The sequence below is a fragment of the Mirounga leonina genome, unplaced genomic scaffold (assembly GCF_011800145.1).
Source record: "Mirounga leonina isolate KUSES-001 unplaced genomic scaffold, KU_Mleo_1.0 Mir_201, whole genome shotgun sequence".
NCBI lineage: Eukaryota > Metazoa > Chordata > Mammalia > Carnivora > Phocidae > Mirounga > Mirounga leonina.
Genome location: NW_023270504.1, coordinates 18,569,400 through 18,591,318, shown reverse-complemented (window position 1 = coordinate 18,591,318; position 21,919 = coordinate 18,569,400). Strand labels below are relative to the sequence as shown.

The 21,919-nt window shown below is 36.9% G+C and overlaps 1 protein-coding gene across 1 annotated transcript in view; it reads right to left on the bottom strand.

Moving 5' to 3' along the window:
- The window catches only part of GUCY2C (guanylate cyclase 2C), a 123,845-nt gene that overhangs the window by 84,491 nt on the left and 17,435 nt on the right, over window positions 1–21,919 (bottom strand). Inside the window, exons 2-3 of the mRNA XM_035028171.1 lie at window positions 16,041–16,227; window positions 1,737–1,881 (exon numbers count right to left, since the gene is read on the bottom strand). Coding sequence (XP_034884062.1) covers window positions 1,737–1,770 — 34 coding nt within the window. The 5' untranslated portion in view covers window positions 1,771–1,881; window positions 16,041–16,227. The remainder of the gene's footprint in view (window positions 1–1,736; window positions 1,882–16,040; window positions 16,228–21,919) is intronic.

Genomic DNA, 21,919 nt, shown 5'->3' with positions numbered 1-21,919 from the left:
AACAAAGACTTTTAAGAACAAAGAGGTTGCTTGTATTTTCCTTGAGGAAAAGATGCCTCACTTATGCCTACAGCTGATATCCACTGAGCATTCTCTCATTGTTTTCAGCACTGGAGCTACTGTATGCATGATCAAATGTCTGCCTTTGTGAGAACTGTATTCTAGTGGGAATTTAAAACTGGTAAAACTGGTTAATTCTTGGGGGCGCCTGGGTGGCTCAGTCATTAAGCGTCTGCCTTCGGCTCAGGTCGTGGTCCCAGGGTTAGGGGATCGAGCCCCGCATCGGGCTCCCTGCTCCACGGGAAGCCTGCTTCTCCCTCTCCCACTCCCCCTGCTTGTGTTCCCTCTCTCGCTGTGTCTCTCTCTGTCAAATAAATAAATAAAATCTTCAAAAAAAAAAAAAAAACTGGTTAACTCTTCCCAAACCTTCAGTCAAATCTGTGCCATATTGGTGGGATTTACAGAAAGGTGCTTGGATGCATCCAGACTGACAGGGTAAGAACAGAAACAGGATGGCTAGGTGATTTGCGGATGCAGGAGTCTGAAGTCAGAGATGATCATGATAACTCAAGACTTCAGGATTTAACAAAATATTGGGGAGGACTTTTAGACTTTCTACTAGTATGGAATGAGATTCAAAGTAATCTTATCTAGATCACAAGGAAGGGTGACCCTCCTGATCCCCGCATCACTATCGCAGACGAGGGCTATGTATCCCAAGCTAGCACCAGCGCCTGAGAGGTGTCAGGCTGCAGATTTGTTTCTTTCCCTCATCACAGTCCTTTCCTGGAGTCCTCCCCCTTACCCATTCTAAGAAAAACTCTGTTTAATCCTTGAGCAGTGTCTTCCTCTCCCACCTTCCCAAGCCCATTTTGTACAGTATTCCTCTGTGCTCAGGAAGGGCTGGAGTAGGGGATTGTTATACACTTGCCAGGGGTAGTTAGAAATCTGTTAAGTTTCCTAGTGACTCTCGGGTTAGCTCCTCCGTCCAGGTAGCTGTTTGTATATTGCAGGAAGTAAGTGTTGGAGTCCCTAGTAGTGTGGCTCAGCCCTAACAATGTTGTCTACGTTCCAGAAATAGCTTGATTTGTCTTCTCTTACCTCAAACACAACAGACAAAAAAAGGCACAGTCCATTTCCTAAGCTGCCAAAGAGGGGTTAGTTGGGCTGATGTTTCAGTCCTGAAAAAGGAGCTCTGTATTTCCCTATAGAGAAGTCATGTATTACTCTTGCTTTTCCTCCCTGGGGTGGCTGAAGGATTACTTCCTCATTGTTACATGGGTTAAAATAATAGCTTGGGAAAGGAGCAAAGAAGACAGTGATCAGTTCCCTGAAGTGTAAACTCCTCATGAACAGAGATTGCTGGTTTTATTTATGGATGCCTCCTCAGCAGGTGGTTGGAAAGGCAGGAAAAGCATTTAAAGAACAGAATGGTATATCTGAGGTAAAGAAGAGCTTCTCTGAGTTCCAGGAAGTAGTTTGATATTCTTAAATAAAACCCCCCAAAACCCATAAAACTTGGAGCCGGATTTTGAATCTTGTTTTGGCTATTTCCTAAGCATATGAATTGGGCAGATTACCTAAATTTGCTGATCTTTGTTTTTCTCATTTCTAAAATAAATTAAAATAAATTTCTCTTCTAGCCAATAAGCCTGAGTGGCAACCTTTGTTGGAATTTGGCCATGGATCGATGTGCCAGATGATTGATGGGGTTTGCCCAAACAATATCCACTTACCTGGTGTTGAAGAGCCACACTGGAGGTAACTCATTCTCAGGGACACTGCCAATCATCGAACCGTAGAGCTTAGTGGCCATATTACTCAAATCTGTTTCCGGACCAGCCCATAAATGCATGTTTTAGTTCAGGGGAGAAAAAAGGCCTGGGTGAAAAAGTGAAAGAGCAATGTGACTTAGAATATTCAGTCACAGATGTCATTTCCTAGCGGCCCCGTAATAAACTCCATCACATAACAGAGAGGGAGGCTCTTTTCCACTTGGTCAAAGGTGGGCACACTGCTCTGGCACTCTGAGGATCCTGCATGGTTGTGTCAGGGCCTGTTGGAGCTGTGGCAGCACCGAGATGGGGACTTCTGTGTATTAGCAAATTGCACCTGCCAGAGGGCAGGACCCGCGGGGGCCCTCATGCACTGTGGGCCTGTAGCAATACACAGCACAAGAAGGCTTACTGGACAATATGCAAGATGTGCCCAGCAATTTTTAGAAACACGGGAGCAACAACAAGTAAAAATTAAGTTACTACTGTTGCTGTGAACTTTGCAGATCCCAGTGTGGAGAAGTTTGGGTTAATGAAATTAGAAAATGGCATTAGAAAGTGCTTATCACACACTCGGTCCTCAACACGCTAGTTATTGTTATTCCAAATGCCGTTCTCTAAATAGCAGAATTGATTAATCCTTCCTTTGTGCCACTTCTGTGCACAGTAGGTATTTCTTTTCTCACTTCAATTAAAATTGTATTTAATTGAAGTTAATTGAAAACTTTAAGCATATGCCAGCTTTACTATATTAGGAAAAAATGACAGTGGGAAGAAATTTCAATTGTATCCAAGAAATGATGATATGGCTAGATGTGGTTTAGAAATTATCCCTAAAACAAATTTTTAGAAATCCACTACATTTATTTAGGTATATTTCTTTATTGCCTGAAGTATATTTACAGTGAGCCAGGATATATTTGAAAGAAAGAAACAGAAGTTCCGAAATGTAGAGTGGTAGATATTCCTTTTCATGTTATATATATGAGGAAAAATTAATTTGTCAAATGTTTAAAATTTGTCAAAATTATTTGAAGGATGAACAAATGCCTGATGAAATAGGATTGGATTTAAAGTGATAAGAAGATCAAGGGGATAAAAAAGTCTTCTTAATCCTTCAAGATTGCAAAAATTGGTTGCCCAAAGACACAACATATCAAGTGTATTAAATGTAACCACATTGCACACGTATCATTTTTCTTTTAAAACTTGAAAGACCTTTTATAGTTTTGCTATTGGAATAAAATATAAAGTATCAGTTTTGACTTTACAGTTATTTTATTTTATTTTTGTATTTCAGAGCCAAGATTCTTTTCTCTCAAGTCTCAAACATCTTTATAGGCTTTTAAATTCTCAGAGATCTAGACGGTGATTAAATGACCCTGATAAGTGAGACATGAGAAAGAAGCCAAGCCCATTTACAGCAAGCACCCACAACATCCCAGTGAAATAAAAAGAGTGTCTAAGGTGTTTGCCAGAGAAGCAGAAGCTGAGTCAACAAAACAAAGTACAAAGCTGTAGATTTGTCTGGAAAGAAAATACAATCCCACTGATGATGGGAATGTGGGAGCTAGTGAGAATTCTTGGCAAAATTTTAGAGAGAAAGCTATAAGGGTTGACTGAAACATAAACATGAAATTAGCAGGAATGGTAACAATGATGCAAGAGGTTTGGATTTTATTATGAGAAAATGGAAGTCGATCAAGTTTCTGGTATCAGTCTTCTTGGTGTTATTTATTGCTATATAATGTGTGTGGTGCTGCTGATGGAAACTTGAGTTTAACTTTAAAAAGGGAGTCAGAGATGACAGCAGTTGAGATACAAGTTTCAAATTCTCCCTGTTCAAGTTGAAGGATTCCTGAAATGGTATACTCAGATGAAGAACAAGAAATTCCCCAAGTGAAACATGTGAAAAGCATGGTGAAGGATGGAGAGGGTTGAGGACCTAGGTTAGAAGCTCAGGAAAGATGAATAGAAGATAAGGATGAAAATATGGAGGTCTAAACAGGGGACAGAGTTGGACTTCATCAAACCGGCTTTGCCTCCTTTGCTGATAACTGTTCACTTAAAAGATTTCTATATGTGAGGCAGACAACAAACAAATAGCATATCTATATTTAACATAGAAATTATTGGGCTTGAAGAAAAGAGCCTGAAAAATCATGAAAGGGTCAGTGAAGTATAAGAGGGAGGAAACTTAAATGGCATAAGGATTAACATCTGCCTTTCATTGAGCACCTACTGGGCACTTGCTATTCCAGTGGTCCTTTTTATAGTCATTATTTAATTAACTTCCCAACCGTACTTTGGAGAGTTTTTTAATCTCTATTTTATAGAGGAAGGAAGCTCTCTGGGCCCAAGATCACATGTGTGCTAACTGATAGAGCCAGAATTTGGATGGATTTTGCCACAGTCCAGAGGCAAAGCTCTTTCTTCTCTGTGCCTATTAACAGAGACTGGGGGTTGGGAGTTGGCTGCAGGACAAGAAATTAGACCAACTTAAACAACCAGGAAAGAATTTAGAATTTAGCCAAATTATGGAAGCAGCCAAAGTATCCATTGATAGATAAATGAATAAATATGATGTGATAAATAATATATATAATAGAGTATTATTTAGCCATAAAAAAGAATAAAATCTTGGCATTTGCAGCAACATGGATGGATCTAGAGAGTAAAATGTTAAGTGAAATAGGTCAGAAGGACAAATACCATATGATTTCACTCATATATGGAATTAAAATATTTATTTATTTATTTTAGAAGTGAGGGAAGAGGCAGAGGGAGAGGGAGAGAGAGAAGCTCAAGCAGACTCTGTGCTGTGCATGGAGCCTGACTCAGGGCTCAATCTCACGACCCAAGATCACGACGTGAACTGAAACCAAGAGTTGGACACTTAACCAACTGAGCCACCCAGGAGCCCCACATATGTGGAATTTAAGAAACAAAACAAGCAGAGAAAAATAAGACACACTGAAAAACAGACTCCTCAATATAAAGAACAAACTGGTGGTTGCCAGACGGGAGGTGGATGGGGGGATGGGTGAAATAGGTAAAGGGAATTAAGAGTACACTTATCTTGATGAGAGCTGAGTAATGTATAGAATTGTTGAATCACTATACTGTATACCTGAAACTAATATAACACTATATGTTAATTATACTAGAATTAAAATAAAATTTAAAAAAGAAAAAAGGAAGAAAACATTAACAAGTTTGTTATTTAATTATAAATAATAATATTAAGCCCATTATGGGTTAACATCAATATATATTTTTATGGAAAAAACTGTATTTTCTAAAACAACAACAAAAAAAGCTGGGATGCCTAGGTGGCTCAGTCGATTTAAGCATCTGCCTTCGGCTCAGGTCATGATCCTGGGGTCCTGGGACCCAGTCCCGCATCGGGTTCCTTGCTCAGCGGAGAGCCTGCTTCTCCCTCTGCTTGCCACTCCCCCTGCTTATGCTCTCTCTCTCTCACAAATAAATAATAAAAATAATTGAAAAAAAAAGTTGATGGAAATTATGGCATTATTTTACATTTTTTGCAAATCTTTTTTTTTTTTTTAAAGATTTTATTTATTTATTTGAACAGAGAGAATGAGAGACAGAGAGCATGAGAGGGAGGAGGGTCAGAGGGAGAAGCAGACTCCCTGCCGAGCAGGGAGCCCAATGTGGTACTCCATCCCGGGACTCCAGGATCATGACCCGAGCCGAAGGCAGTCGCTTAACAAACTGAGCCACCCAGGCGCCCTTGCAAATCTTTTAATAGAAGACAGCTGGAATTTTTTTTTTTTAAACAACAGAAATTTATTTCTTGGGGTGCCTGGGTGGCTCAGTCAGTTCAGCATTCGACTCTATTTATTTATTTAAATTCAATTAATTAACATATAATGTATTGCTAGATTCAGAGGTAGAGTTTAGTGATTCATTAGTTGCATATAACACTCAGTGCTCATTACATCAAGTACCCTCCTTAATGCCCATCACCCAGTTATCCCATACCCCCACCTACCTCCCCTCCAGCAACCCTGTTTGTTTTCTATAGTTAAAAGTTTCTTATGGTTGGTGTCTCTCTGATTTTGTCTTAGGCAGTTGGATTCTTGTATCTACTTCTGCACTCAATCTTTTTGTTGTTTTTGATTGATGCATATGAAGAAAACCTGGCCTCACATAGATACATAGCTAAAAATGGGAGGAGTTATATTTTATAGCCTTTATTTTATTATTTATTTTATTATTTTATAGCCTACATTTTAATAGCCTTTTCAGATATTTGAAGATAGTCTGTTTCTATATTCAAACTTAACAAGTGGTAGTTTCTTTTCTATTTTTTTTTAAGATTTATTTATTTATTTGAGAGAGAGAGAGAGAGATCATGACCTAAGCCAAAACCAAGAGATGGACACTCAACCGACTGAGCCACCCAGGCGCCCCTGACAAGTGGTAGTTTGTTAAATGTTTGTTGCAATCTGAAATCTGGAACTATATCAAGGAACTTTCATACTCTGATATATTAAAATCTATTGGGCTATCTTGTACACATCATGCATTGGCTAATCTGGAAAATATTGTTTACAGTTACGCAGATCTTTCAAATGTTAACACATTTCATTATACAATACCAAAATATCACATTTGTTATATCATCCTTGATCTCATTAGAAAAGTCTTTCCGTATCAGGAAGATGTTAAGCTCATAGTAGCTGATCCAAGTTTTCTGAAATTTTAATTTTCACTTGTGTGCTCAAATTTCAACATTGGTAACAAATACTGTCAGTGCGTTCTTGAGGTGACTAGCTTGCAACTCAATCATACAAACGATATGTGGTGAGTGAAGAATATAAAAACTACTAGTATCATTCGGGGATTTGTGCTGAGGTTACAGCAGTCTTACCTACCATTGCTTTTGAGCTATTAACACTAATGTCAACAAAAGAGAAAAGAAGAAAAGGCAAATGTTATCTTAGTATTCTTATGAAAGGAAAATAGTTTTGCCTTTGCTGACCTCTTAAAACGTCTTGTGGACACTTACCAAGATGCACCAGACTTGGAGAACCACTACTCTACATGATAATCCTCTTGCTACATTGCTGGTCTCATCTCCTATCACTCTGTGCCTTGGTTAGAAAGTTCCACGACTTATGGGTGTTTGCATTTGCTGTTCCTTCCACAGGCAGCTGGCCCCAAGACAGTGTCCTTCCTGTTACCAGATTTCAGCTCAAATGGCACCTCCTAGAGGCATTTCTTTTGATTACTCAGTTTAAAAAATACCTCTTTCCCCTAGCCATTCTCTATTATATTACTTTGCCTTATTTTCTTTATAAGAGGGATCATCATTTAACACTATCTTGTTAATTAATGAATTAATTTGCCTCCCCCATTTAAGCTCTACTAATTCAAGGAATTAAGCTGTTTTACTCATTTCTGTATCTACATCTCCTCAAACAATGTAGTTTAAGCTCTATTAATTCAAGGAATTAAACTGTCTTACTCATTTCTGTATCTCTATCTCCTCAAACAATGTAGTCAAAATTCAATAAATATTCATTGAATAAATAGATTTTTTAAAGGACCTTGAGGAATTAAAAAAGGTGGATTTGGCAGTAATGTGAAAAGTACAAAGCCTTATAAAGGTGGTTTATTATAGTTTTCAATATTAATTTCCTGATGACCATAATCTCCTGGCAATTATTTCCCATTTTTAAATATGATTACAATCAGACTTCAATATTGTCTCCAAACAAATACAGAACTTGTATTCTTCTATTTTCCCTTTTTCATTATTACACTTGGGTGAAGTGCAAAATACTTTAGGATATAGATGAAGAAGCCAGAAAGACAATATAAACCTCCTTACTTGTAAAAAAAAAAAAAAAATTATTCCATAGTGTCTTTAGGGGGTAGTGTAAAGGTTAAAAACTATAAGCATAATCCACTTGGGGATATTTGAAATCTTTAATGAGACTTCTTATTCAAGAACATGGTAAGTCTGTCCTTTCACTTACATCTTTATTGATGTATCTAAATGAAGTTTTACAATTATATACATAAGAATATTGTACATTATTTATAAGAATTATTCATAACTCCTATATATTTGTTATTGTAAGTGAATTGCAAGTCATATTTAAATCTGTAATTGTGGATAGAAATTAAAAGTTTTTATTTTGGGGTGCCTGGGTCACTCAGTTGGTTACGCAACTGCCTTCAGCTCAGGTCATGATCCTGGAGTCCCAGGATCGAGTCCCGCATTGGGCTCCCTGCTCAGCGGGGAGTCTGCTTCTCCCTCTGACCCTCCCTTCTCTCGTGCTTTCTCTCTCTCATTCTTTCTCTCTGTCTCAAATAAATAAATAAAATCTTAAAAAAAAGTTTTTATTTTGATCTTATATCTGACAACCTTGCTAAACTTTTATTACATACTAATTAATGTAGTAGATAAATAAGTTTTCTGTATATGAAAACATTGCTTACTAAATGATATTTTTCTCTTTTTTCTTTTTTTAGTATGTTGTTTTAAACAGGAGTAGGGAGATTGTGCATTTTAGTTTGCCTCTGTGGGAAGGTAAGTTTTTATATGATTTCCCCTCCTTTCTTATTTCTTGTTTTCACCTAACAGTATATGTCTTGCTATGTTTATTTTAAAGATAATGCTTTTTAACATTTCACCATTAAGTGTGATGTTCACTCTAATAGTTTTTACGTTATTTAGATTCTTTTATCATGTTAATGATATTTTCTTCTATTTCAAGTTTTCCAAGTTTTTAATCATAAAGCAATGCTTTGGGTGTCTGCATCTATTGAGATGATCAAATGCTTTTTCTACTTTTATTTTTTAATGAGAGTTATATCAGCATATTTTATCATGTTAAACGATTCCTGCAATATATCCCACTTGGTCATAATATATTTATTTTCTTATTTATACATTGCGAGATTTGGTTTGCTAATATTTTACTTGTATTTTTGCAGCTATGTCTTGAGTGATATTGGTCTGTAATTTACATTCATACTATGAGAAAGGACTATGTTTGTTTGGTTTGGAGTGTCAAGGTTGTATGAATCTCATGAGTTCAAATATATTATTTCTCTTTTTATTCTTTGAAAGAGTTTATATAAGATGGGAATGATCTGTTTTTAAATGTTTATGGAGGGTATGTTTTGTAAAACAAACACAAAAATGTAAAAATCACAAAGGGAAAGCAAGTTTTTTCCTCCTGCATTAGAATTAAGAACTTCTACTCATCAAGTGCACTTTAAAGAAAGTGAAAATACAATTCAGAGAAATAACTGTACTATGTGTAATTGCCAAAAGATTAATATGTGCAGATTACCTTAAAACATCTACAAATAGGGGCACCTGGGTGGCTCAGTCAGTTAAGCATCTGCCTTCGGCTCAGGTCATGTTCCCAGGGTTCTGGGATTGAGCCCCATGTCGAGCCCCATGTCGGGCTCCCTGCTCAGCGGGGAGCCTGCTTCTCCCTCTCCTTCTGCTGTTCTGCCTGCTTGTGCACACTCTCTCTCTCTCAAATAAATAAATAAAATCTTTCAAAAACCAAACATCTACAAATCAATAAGAAACAAGCAATGAAATATAAAAAGTGATCTATATAACTTCATTCTAATCATTGTCCCCCTCTATTCTGTTCCATCTACCTTACATAGGTAACAATTCTTATTAGTTTTACTTTAATTATTCCAGCTTTTTAAATATATATATATATATATATATATATATATATATATATATATATATATGTTCCTTTTAAGCTACTTTCTTATCCACTGACATCACTTAATGGTAAAAATCCTAGAAGTATTTCCACATCTGTACATAGAGATCTTCTTCATTCTTATTTTTAAAATAGCTGCACAGTATTTCATCCTGTAGATTTTTCATTTTTATTGTAAGAGGCAGTCTCTTATGTTATGAACATGGATTTTCCCCTATCTTTGGCTATTAGAAATACTGCTACAAGGAATAACCTTGTGCACGTGTTATTGTACAGTTGTATAAGTGCTTATGAGAAATAGATTCCCAGAAGGGAGATATTTGGGTCAAAGAGTAAATGCAAGCTATAGTTTTAATGGACATTGCTAGATTACCTACCTTGGCCTTAGGTCCTGTGAGGCAATCCCCATGTGGAATGTGTGAGAGTACCTGGTTCTTCACAGCCCCTCATACAGAATCTGTTGTTCAACTTTTAGACTTTGGGTTATTTAATAGGTGAGAAATTATATTTTGGTAGAGTTCTAACCACATTGCTCTTATTAAGAGTTATGTTAAGGGGTGCCTGGGTGGCTCAGTTGGTTAAGCATCTGCCTTTGGCTCAGGTCATGATCCCAGGGTCCTGGGATAGAGCCCCACGGCAGGCTCCCTCTCCTTCTGCCCCTCCCCCTGCTTGTGCCCTCTCTCTAATAAATAAATAAATAAATAAATAAATAAATAAAAACTTTAAAAAAGAGAGTTGTGTTAAGAATCTTTTTAGAAGTTATTATGCTGAGTGAAATAAGTCAATTAGAGAAAGACATGTATCATATGATCTCACTGGTATGAGGAATTCTTAATCTCAGGAAACAAACTGAGGGTTGCTGGAGTGGTGGGGGGTGGGAGGGATGGGGTGGCTGGGTGATAGACATTGGGGAGGGTATGTGAATTGTGTAAGACTGTTGAATCATAGACCTGTACCTCTGAAACAATAATACATTATATGTTGAAAAAAAAAAAGAAGAAGATAGCAGGAGGGGAAGAATGAAGAGGGGCAATCGGAGGGGGAGACGAACCATGAGAGACTATGGACTCTGAGAAACAAACTGAGGGTTCTAGAGGGGAGGTAGTGGGGGATGGGTATTAAAGAGGGCACGTATTGAATGGAGCACTGGATGTTAAATGCAAACAATGAATCATGGAACACTACATCAAAAACTAATGATGTAATGTATGGTGATTAACATAACATAATAAAAAAAAAACTGAGAGAATTTTCAAAATGGCATAAAATTGTATATCCAGCCAAGACAGTGCTTGCTATATTTGACTCATCAAATCACCCTCTGAACCAAATAAATATAGAGCAATAATAGAAAAAGTATTAAAATATAAACCTGTGAAAAAATTTAAAAAAAATTTTTTTAAATTAAAAAAAAAGAATCTTTTTAGAAGTTTAAAGACAATTTTCACTAGGTACAATTTTAGGGTGACAGGATTCTGAAGACATAGTCTCCTATCTGACTTCCATTGATCTTGTCAAGAAGTCATCTGTCTAATCATGATTTTTTTTTCTTTTACATTTTATTTATTTACTTATTTAAGAGAGAGAGAGAGTGAGCACAAGCAGAGAAGCAGTGGTGGGGGAGACGGAGAGGGAAAGAATCTCAGCAGACTCTATGCTGAGTCCCGCGTGGGGCTCAATCCCAGATCCTGAGCCGAAACCAAGAGTCAGATGCCCAACCAACTGGCCACCCAAGCATCCCTAATCATGATTCTTTTTTATTTTCTGTCTAAAGATTTTTAAAAATCATCTTTTTGTCTTTTGGGTTCTACAGTTCTACCACAAAGTTCCAGGTTATTTTTTATTTTTCTAGTTGGGATTCACTGATAATCCTGTTTATGAGCATTGGTTTCTTTGATCATTCCTGGATAGTGCCAACTAGTAGCTCTTCAAATATTCTCATTCTCTCTATTCTTTCCTTTTTAAAGTTCTATTAGAGGTATACCTTCTTATCTTAGTTTCTATAGTTCTTAATACTGCTCTCAATTTGTTTTATTTTTCCATATCTGTGCTGCATTCTGGTTAATTTCTTCAAATTCATGTTCTAGCTCTCCAAATCTTGTTTCAGCTATGCCAAAGACATGCCTAACCTGTACATTAAGAGTTTAAATTTAGGAGCTGTTATTTTAATTTCTCTAAGTTTTAGCTTTTTCCCCCTTTTAAAGATTTTATTTATTTATTTGACAGAGAGAGACATAGCGAGAGAGGGAACATAAGCAGGGGGAGTGGGAGAGGGAGAGGGAGAAGCAGGCTTCTGGCGGAGCAGGAAGCCCGACATGGGGCTCGATCCCAGGACCCTGGGATCATGACCCAAGCTGACGGCAACCCAAGGCAGACGCTTAACGACTGAGCCACCCGGGCATCCTGTTAGTTTATTTTATCTTTATCATGTTTTTAAACCCCTCTTTTATTATAAAAATAAAACTTATTATTCTTGTAGTGTGTGTGCAGAATCTGGAGTGATATCCCCTATTTCATTATTGATACTAGTATTCTGTCTTTTCTCTTTTTTTCTTTATAAGTCTTGCTATAAATTTATCAGTTTTATTGATATTTTCAATAATCATTGTTACCTTGATTTCTGTACCATTCTGTTTTTAATTTCATTCATTTCTTGCTCTTATTCTTAATTGCTTTTTTTTTCTCCATCCTCCTGCTTTGAATTTACTTTGCTCTTCTTTTTCTAGGTGAAAGCTTTTTGGTTTGAGACTTTCTCTCTTTTCTAATGCATTCATTTAATGTTAAAAGTTTCCCCTTTAGCAATGCTTTCACTATATCCCATAAATTGATATATTTCCATTTTCTTTCAATTCAATGCATTTTTTAATTCCCTTGAGGTTTCCATTTTGAAAGAGAACCATGTAGAAGTGTATTGTTTAGTTTTCAAGTGTTTGGAGATTTTCTTGTTTTCTTTCTGCTGTTGATTTTTAGCTTGATTCCATAATGGTCAGAAAACATACTCTGTATGATTTAAATTTTAAAACATATTTTGAAGTTGGTTTAATGGCTTAGGATATGACTTATCTTGGTACATATTCCATGAGCAATTGAAAATAATGTGGGTTTTTTTGTTGTTGTTGGGTGGAGTGTTCAATAAATGTTGATAAGACCTTGTTGTTTGATGGTGCTATTGACTTCCATATCTTTGCTGATTTTCTGTCTAGTTGCTCTATTAATTATTGAAGGAGCAATGTTGAAGTTTCTAGCTATGATTGGAGATTTGTCTGTTTTTCCTCTCCTTTCCATTTGTTTTTGCTGCACATATTTTTCAGCCTGTTATGTGGTGCATATACATTTAGGATTAATATGTCTTTTGGTGGATTAGCACTTTTATCATTATATTATGTTCCTCTGGCTCTGGTGGGGTTTCTTTTTTTTTTTTTTTGGCTCTGAAGTTCACTTTATCTGATATTAATATAGTCCTTTATGCTTTCTTTTAATTAACGTTCGTGTGGGGGCGCCTGGGTGGCTCAGATGGTTAAGCGTCTGCCTTCGGCTCAGGTCATGATCCCAGGGTCCTGGGATCGAGTCCCGCATCGGGCTCTCTGCTCCTTGGGAGCCTGCTTCTCCCTCTGCCTCTCTCTCTCTCTGTCTCTCATGAATAAATAAATAATAAAAAAAATCTTTAAAAAAAAAAAATTAATGTTCGTGTGATAGAAATGTTTGCATCCTTTTACTTTCAACCTGCTTATACTTTTATATTTGAAATGAGTTTCTTTTAAAATATCATAGTCCTATTTTCAAGTCTACTCTGCCAATATTACTTTTAATTTATTTGGACCATTTACATTTGATGTCATTATTGATATGTTAGGGCTTACGTCTGCCATTTTTTGTGTTTGTTTTCTATTTGTTCTCTCTGTTTTTATTTTTTTGTGTTTTGTTTTTCTTGTCTTCTTGTGGGTTTCTTGTAAGTTTTGTAGAATTCTGTTTTGTCTTATCTATAGTGTTTTTGAGAGTATCTCTATGTATAACTCTTTTTAAGGTTGCTCTAGGTATTACATACACATAACTTATCATACTAATGTCACTGTTTGACCAGTTCAAGTGAGTAACAAAATCTTACTCCCATTTACATTCTTTTATCCTCCTCCATTCATAATATAATTGTCTTAAATATTTACTCTACATATATATTTGGAACCACATTACATAGTGTTAAAATTTTTGTTTCAACCATCAAACATATTTTAGGAAACCCAAGAGAAAAAAGTCTATTGTAATTATTCATATTTTTGCTTACATGTTCTTTCTTCCCATGTGATATTTCATGATTCCTTCTATAGTTTTAAGTTTAGAGAACTTCTTGAGTCATTATTTTAGAGTGGGTCTGCTGGTGACAAATTCTACTAGTGTTCCTTAATTGGAGAATGTCTTACGTTCCCCTTCATTCCTAAGTGTATTTTTGCTATATCTAGAAATCTGGGTTGTCAGTTCTTTTCTTTCAGCACTTGAAAACTGTGCCACTTTCGCCTGGCTTTCATAGTTTCTGATGTGAAATGTGCTGTCTTTGGAATTTTCTCCTAAATATAAGGTGTCATTTCGCCCCACTGTTTTAAAGATTTTTTTATCTTGAGTGTTCAGAAGTTTGACTTTAATGTGCCTTGGTAGAAATTTTTTTTTGTTTATCCTCTTTCAATGTTAATAATATGGGTTAACAGAAGAGTTATTGAATTCATTTAACTTGGATGGAAGAAGTTTTGAAACTGATATGCTTTTACTTTAAAGTTATATCAATTTTTTAAAAAGATGAATAAGTTTTGTCAATATATATGTGCATAATAAAGGAAGAATTTTTGGTACTTGATTCAGTTATTGAAAAACTTTTAAGTGTATTTGGAACTTGGATATGTGGAATTATTTTTGAACTATAAATTTTATGGAATCTACATACAGATCAAGTAAACTGTAAAGTTAGCTTCCTGGCTGAGATGTGTTGAATGTATAAAATACACATGAAATTTCAAACACTAAGGTCAAAAAAAGAATGTGAAACATCGTGGTAATTTTTCTATTGGGTAAGTGTTGAAATGATAAAATTTTGACATACTGGTTAAACAAGATATATTCTTAAAATAACTCACCTGTTTCTTTTTACTTCTTAACACGGCTACTAGAAAGTTTTAAGTTACATATGTGGTTCACATGATAGCATTATATTCTATTGAGTAGCTCTGCTTATGCCTGGCTCCGCACACACAGAAACTGATTTGAAGACAATTAGTTAAATGAATGTAACAACTGGTTATTTTGAAAGCCACATTTTCTCCTGTTACAAAAAAGAGCTAATTGAATTGAGAAATAAAAATAATTTGGATTCAAACTGAGTTCTTCTACTTCCTAGTTTTATGTCCTTTGACAAGATTATTAACATCTTGAAAATAATCTAAGTCTATTTTGTAGGGCTGTTGTGAGGATCAAACAAAATAGAATAGATAACGTGCTTAACACAATGCTGGGCACATAGTTACCCCTAAAACTCGAAATCAAAAAGAAGCTAAAGTAAGGGGGCACCTGGGTGGGTCAGTTATGCATCTGACTCTTGATTTTGGCTTAGGTCATGATCTTAGGGTCCTGGAATTGAGCCCCACCTCGGCTTTTGCTCAGCCTGGAGTAGGCTTCTCCCTCTGCCCCACCCCTGCTCATGTGCACACACTCTCTCTCTCAAATAAATAAATAAAATCTTAAAAAAAAAAAAGAAGCTGGGGCACCTGGGTGGTTCAGTTGGTTAAGTGTCTGCCTTCAGCTCAGGTCGTGATCTCAGGGTCCTGGGATTGAGCCCCGCATTGGGCTCCCTGCTCAGCGGGGAGTCTGCTTTTCCTTCTCTCTCTGCTGCTCCCCCCACCCCTGCTCGTGCTCTCTCTCTCTCTCTCACTGTCAAATAAATAAATAAAATCTTAAAAAAAAAAAAAGAAGCTAAAGTAGAAAGTGACTGGAGGAATAAAGAGGAGGGGATGTATTCTTAGAAAGTTCAACATGGAGAGGAGACATGAAGGTGGAGAAAAGAGGGAGGAATGAGGATGAGATAACTCTCAAATTTCTGCCCTGTGGGGAACAAGGAGGAAGATGAAGTCTGTGGTGAAAATTATGAGTTCAGTTTTAAACATGTCGAGGACTGGGTGACTGTGGAAATTTAACAGGAGACGGTGATTAGGTAAGAAATCTAGTTTTGTAGCTACAATTGGTCTGAAGTGTCAACAGAGACAGAATCCACGGTGAGGGGTGGTGGGTGGAGCCATGAAAAGGTATGAGATTACTCAGGGACATTGTTGAGCGGGAGACAAAATGAAAAGACAGCTAGCTGTGGAAGGAAATCTGGAATCCTGACATCTAAAAAGGAGGGCTGAGGAAGAGGAGCAAGCCTGGAGAATAGACTGAATAGGAATAGAAGGGCAAATAGAAAAAAGATACACAATAAAAACTGAGGAAGAATGAATTCCCCTGCATGCTTCCAAATTTGTGGAAGAAAAGGAAACACAAGAAATATACTCACCAAGGCTTCCCTGCCTAAATCCAACGGCAGAAGGAGTGTCTCAACGTACCACCTGGTGACGTTTCAGCAAAGACTAAACCCCACAGAGTTAAAAATTCTGGACCTGTGGGGATGGTGATGGTCACATATCTCCCTTTCATTCCTTGGCCTGGGAAAGTCTGTGTTCTTCTGGATCTTAGGGTAGAGACTGTAACACATGTCATAGAAACAGATTATTAGTTAGGAGAATAAAATGAGGTGATCACAGAGTTCACAGTGAGGAATCAGGGTGTACACTTTTTTTTTAAGGCTATTTCTTCTAGAGAAACATTTTAACCAAGGAAAGTGCTGAAGTTTCATTACTATCTACTGTTTTATTTCTCTTGGGAAAAAAGCTAATAAATATTATAGGTGGTTCCATGGGAAAAAATGTCCAGTTATTTTGCAATAATATTATTAATAATCCTCCCCTCATTATTGAAAATGGTACAAATGTCCTCCTTGTCCCTCTTATTCTTTTTTTTTAATTCCAGTATAGTTAACATAGAGTGTTATATTAGTTTCAGGGTGTACAATATAGTGATTTAACAATTCTATACATCACTCAGTGCTTATCATAACAAGTGTACTCTTAATCCCATCACCTATTTCACCCATCCCCCCACCTACCCCTCCTCCTGTAACCATCAGTTTGTTCTCTAGTTAAGAGTCTGTTTCTTTGGTTTGTCTCTTCTGTTCTTTTGTTTTGTTTCCCAAATTCCACATATGAGTGAAATCATATGATGTTTGTCCTTCTCCCTGACTGACTCACTCCCCCTCTGCTGTCTTCCCCAGAAGTCTATTCCTCTTATTCTTTAACACATCTATTTGTTCTGCTTTTTGATATCTCTCATCAATATTTTTTCTCCACACGCCATCTTAGTTCAAATCTTTGTCACCTCATGTCACCTCAGCAGCATTTGAACTGGTTTGCTAAAGTCCCCTAACCTCAGTTTGATTTGTACACAGCTATTTGTACCACTTTCCAAAAACATAATTAGATTAAATAATCAAATCAAAATGTAAGTTTTTACTAAAAACTTACAGACGACCGACCAAAAAACCTGTCTCGTGTGGTATATATTAGAAGTTATAAAATTATTCAGCAAATACACTGAAACACTTCAGAATATATACAAAAGTTACAACTGCTCTTTGAGAATAAGTCTCCTTAGATGATATTTAAAATTTGGATAGTTATCAGGCCATTTCAGTTTAAAGTTATTCATGAGAAAAGCAATGAAATGAATGTCCCCAAATACATACATATATTGTAGTCCCTGCTTTTACTTTTCAGCCCCTCGTTGGTACATCAGGAATCTGAGAGTGTCACGTTATCAAGTGAACTCATCATGGAGGCTCTCAGTCCTTGTCAAATCTGCTCGCTCTGCCCTTGCCCCACACAGTTCTCCACCTTGTGAATGGTACCACTGGGGGTGCCCTGCCAAACGTGAGGAGCTCTCTGCTGCCTCTTCTTCACCAGCTTTATCTGACTATCGCCATTTCCAGGCAAATCTGCCTCGTTAATGTAGCATTAATTCACTTTCTCATCCATCTTCCACTCTTCCTTCCCTGGTTTCTACCTTTTTTCTGGAGAAAAAGGGTGCAAGGGTGAGGAGATCATATTGCCTGCAGGAACCTCCCATCCTGACACTCTCAAATTCACTTGTGACTGTTTTCCAAAGGATCTTTTAAAATACACATTTGATTAAAAGACCCTCTGATTATTCTTAAATAACTTGCAAATTCTTTCAGCTGAAAACCCGAATTCCTCAATGGTCATGATACAGAATTTTTCTGTGCCTCTAGTCCAGTCCCTCAGCTCCCACCATTAGAGACTAGGTTGGAGACACAGTACGTATCCTCTGGAATACTTTCCCTCACTCCTCCCAGCAAAATTTATGATTTTTTGTGCTTCTGAACACCTGTGCTTTTTTCTTATTTCTGCTGTCACATTTATAAAACAGTTTCGTAAGTACTTGTTTTTACAGTATGTAATGTTACAGACCCTGAGACTTGTGACTTCGTTTCCCTGGAGTCTAAGATAATACTTGCGGAATATGAGATGTACAATCACACTGTGTAAATTATAATGCATTGCAAGAATGATAGCCCCACCCCCTCACCCCACTTCTCTTCCTGTGAGTCAGTACCTGGGATTTTCCCAGACCTGAAAACTGCATTGCCTTTCCCAGCAATGGCATATACCAATAAAGCAATATAACAATGATGTTATTTCAATATCAAGAACTACTTTCCTTTCCCAAGCAGTGAATACAGCAAAAGAGAAATAATAAAAATGATGAAATCCAAACTATAATCACAATTTCCCCCACAATTTTCTAAATAATTTATTTCTAGATGGAGAGACATATATTAAAGATTTATTTTTGGATATTCTATCAGTTCTGTCTTTAAATATTCCAAAAGATTAAGTACTTAGATGTGTTGAGAATGGCAGGGATGAATTGTCTTAGTGAAATATAAATTTGGTAAATTATAGAGTGGTCATATAACCTTTATCATCATGCTTTCAGGTTTGCTTTTTTCTTTTTCTTAAGAGAAAGAGGAAGCACGAGAGAGTGCACAGGGGGAGGGGGAGGAAGGGGCAGAGGGAAAGGGAGAGACAGAATGTTAAGCAGGCTCTACGCCCAGCATGAAGCCAGACACAGGGCTTGATCTCACAATCCTGAGATCATGACCTGAGCCAAAATCAAGAGTTGGTAGCTTAACATACTGAGCCACCTAGCCACCTCTGCTTTTTGACTTTTCAGTAAGCCTCTAATAATAAGCTTTTTTTTTTTTTTAAAGAATTTCATGAGACTATGTTTTATAGGGGAGAAAAAAAGCCCCAACTGTACTGTATCGAGCACCCTCATCCCAGACCTGTGCAGATTTCATGGCATTACTTCTAACCACCTCCACCAACTGCAAGGCCATAGTACCTCCACTGACTCTACTGATAAGCAACAAGTCATCTTTTAAGATTTCTTGACACCTCCTTGTTTTATAGGAAATTTCCTATATCAGTATGCATCAGTAGGATTCTTCATTATTAAGCAATGCCACATTAAGTTCTGTTTTACTTAGGTGAGAAGATAGATCAGTGTTAAAGAACACTTTTGATTTTCATATAGCTTCACCTGAGTAAAAGTGAAGCATACATACATACACACCTAAATCAAATCAGGAAAGAAAGCTATCTTCTGACCATGAATACCTTTCCTCATTGGACTATCATAATAGTAAGACATTATTTTGTATTGCATTAAGCCTCTGAATGTTTGGGATTTGTTCAGTGTCAACATTTGTAATAGAAAATGTTATTCACAGTTAGGATTTTTCATAAGGGTTAGTTTGGAGGAAGAAGATATTTGCTAACTTAGAAAGTGCATTTGTGAATAATATTACCCAGGTAAACCAGATAAAAGACAAGGAGAAGATGGATAGAATGCTGAAAAACACTAGCATTTTAAAAGGATGAGCAAGGAAATAGAGATAGCGAAGGAGATGGCCCAAAAGTAGAGATTACAAACATGGTTGTGAAAGACAAAAGATTAAAGTTCCCAGAAAAAGACAACTGTTAACTGTGCAAAATGCTACAGAGAGAGCAAACCAAAATATTCTGTTCCTCTGCCTCTCAGGCACATACAATTACATAGCCAGATAGAAAAATAAGATTTTTGATGTGACCCCCTGAAATGTTCCACCTCTCCCTCTATTTTTATTTTTATTTTATTTTATTTATTTTTTTTAATCTTTTTTTTTTAAATTTTTTTAAAAGATTTTATTTATTTATTTGAGAGAGAGAGAATGAGAGACAGAGAGCATGAGAGGGAGGAGGGTCAGAGGGAGAAGCAGACTCCCTGCTGAGCAGGGAACCCGATGCGGGACTTGATCCCGGGACTCCAGGATCATGACCTGAGCCGAAGGCAGTCGCTTAACCAACTGAGCCACCCAGGCGCCCTCTCCCTCTATTTTTAAAGATTAAATGTTTACTATGAAACTTGAAGTCAACTACAAGAAAAAATTTGGAAAGGCCACAAATACAAGGAGGTTAAAGAACATCCTATTAAAGAACGAATGGGCTAACCAGGTAATTAAAGAAGAATTTAAAAAAATATATATGGAAGCAAATGAAAATGAAAAATAACAGTACAAAATCTTTGGGATACAGCAAAGGCGGTCCTAAGAGGGAAGTATATAGCAATACAGGCCTACCTCAAGAAGCAAGAAAAGTCTCAAGTACACAACCTAAATTTACACCCATAGGAGATAGAAAAAGAACTGCAAGTAAAGCCTAAATCCAGTAGGAGAAGGGAAATAATAAAGATTAGAGTGGCAATAAATGATAAAGAAATAAAAAAAAGGAAACAACAACAGTAGAGCAGATCAATGAAACTAGGAGCTGGTTCTTTAAAAGAATTAACAAAATTGATAAACCTCTAGCTAGACTTATCAAAAATAAAAGAGAAAGGACTCCAAAAAATAAAATCATGAATGAAAACAGAGAGATCACAACCAACACCACAGAAATACAATCAATTATAAGAGAATTTTGTGAGAAATTATATGCCAACAGATTAGGCAATCTGGAAGAAATGGATAAATTCCTAGAAACATATAAACTACCAAAACCGAATCAGGAAGCAATTAAAAATCCGAACAGACCCATAACCAGCAAAGAAATTGAATCAGTAATCAAAAATCTCCCAAGAAACAAGAGTCCAGGGCTGGATGGCTTCCCAGGGGAATTCTACCAAACATTTAAAGAAGAATTAATACCTATTCTTCTGAAACTGTCCCATAAAACATAAATGGAAGGAAAACTTCCAAACTCATTCTATGAGGCTAGCATTACCTTGATTCCAAAACCAGACAAAGATCCCACTAAAAAGGAGAATTACAGACCAATATCCCTGGTGAACATGGATGCAAAAATTCTCAACTAACTGAATCCAACAGTACATTAAAAGAATTATTCACCACAGGAGTGCCTGGGTGGCTCAGTCGTTAAACATCTGCCTTCGGCTCAGGTCAGGATCCCAGGGTCCTGGGATCGAGCCCCACATCGGGCTCCCTGCTCCGCGGGAAGCCTGCTTCTCCCTCTCCCACTCCCCCTGCTTGTGTTCCCTCTCTCGCTGTGTCTCTCTCTAAATAAATAAAATCTTTAAAAAAAAAGAAAGAATTATTCACCACAACCAAGTGGGATTTATTCCTGGGCTGCAGGGGTGGTTCAACAGTCACAAATCAATCAACGTGATACAGCACAGTAATAAAAGAAAGGATAAGAACCATATGATCCTCTCAATAGATGCAGAAAAAGAATTTGACAAAATATAGCATCCTTTCTTGATAAAAACCCTCAAGAGGGGTGCCTGGGTGACACAGTTGGTTAAGCATCTGACTCTTGGTTTCAGCTCAGGTCGTGATCTCAGGGTCATGAGACAGTCCTGCATCAGGCTCTGCACTCAGTATGGAGTCTGCCTGGAGTTTCTCTCTCCCTCTGTCCCTCCACCCACTTAAATAAATAAATAAATCTTAAAACAACAACTACAAAAACCCTCAAGAAAGTAGGGGTAGAAGGAAAATACCTCAATATCATAAAGGTCATATACAAATTATCAGCTAATATCATCCTTAATGGGGAAAAACTGAGAGCTTTTCCCCTATGGTCAGGAACAAGACAGGGATCTACACTCTCACCACTGTTGGTCAACATAATACTGGGAGTCCTAGCCTTAGCAGTCAGACAATGAAAAGGAATAAAAGGCATCCAAATCAGCAAGGAAGAAAAACATTCATTCTTTGCAGATGACATGATACTCTATGTAGAAAATCTGAAAGACTACACCAAGAAA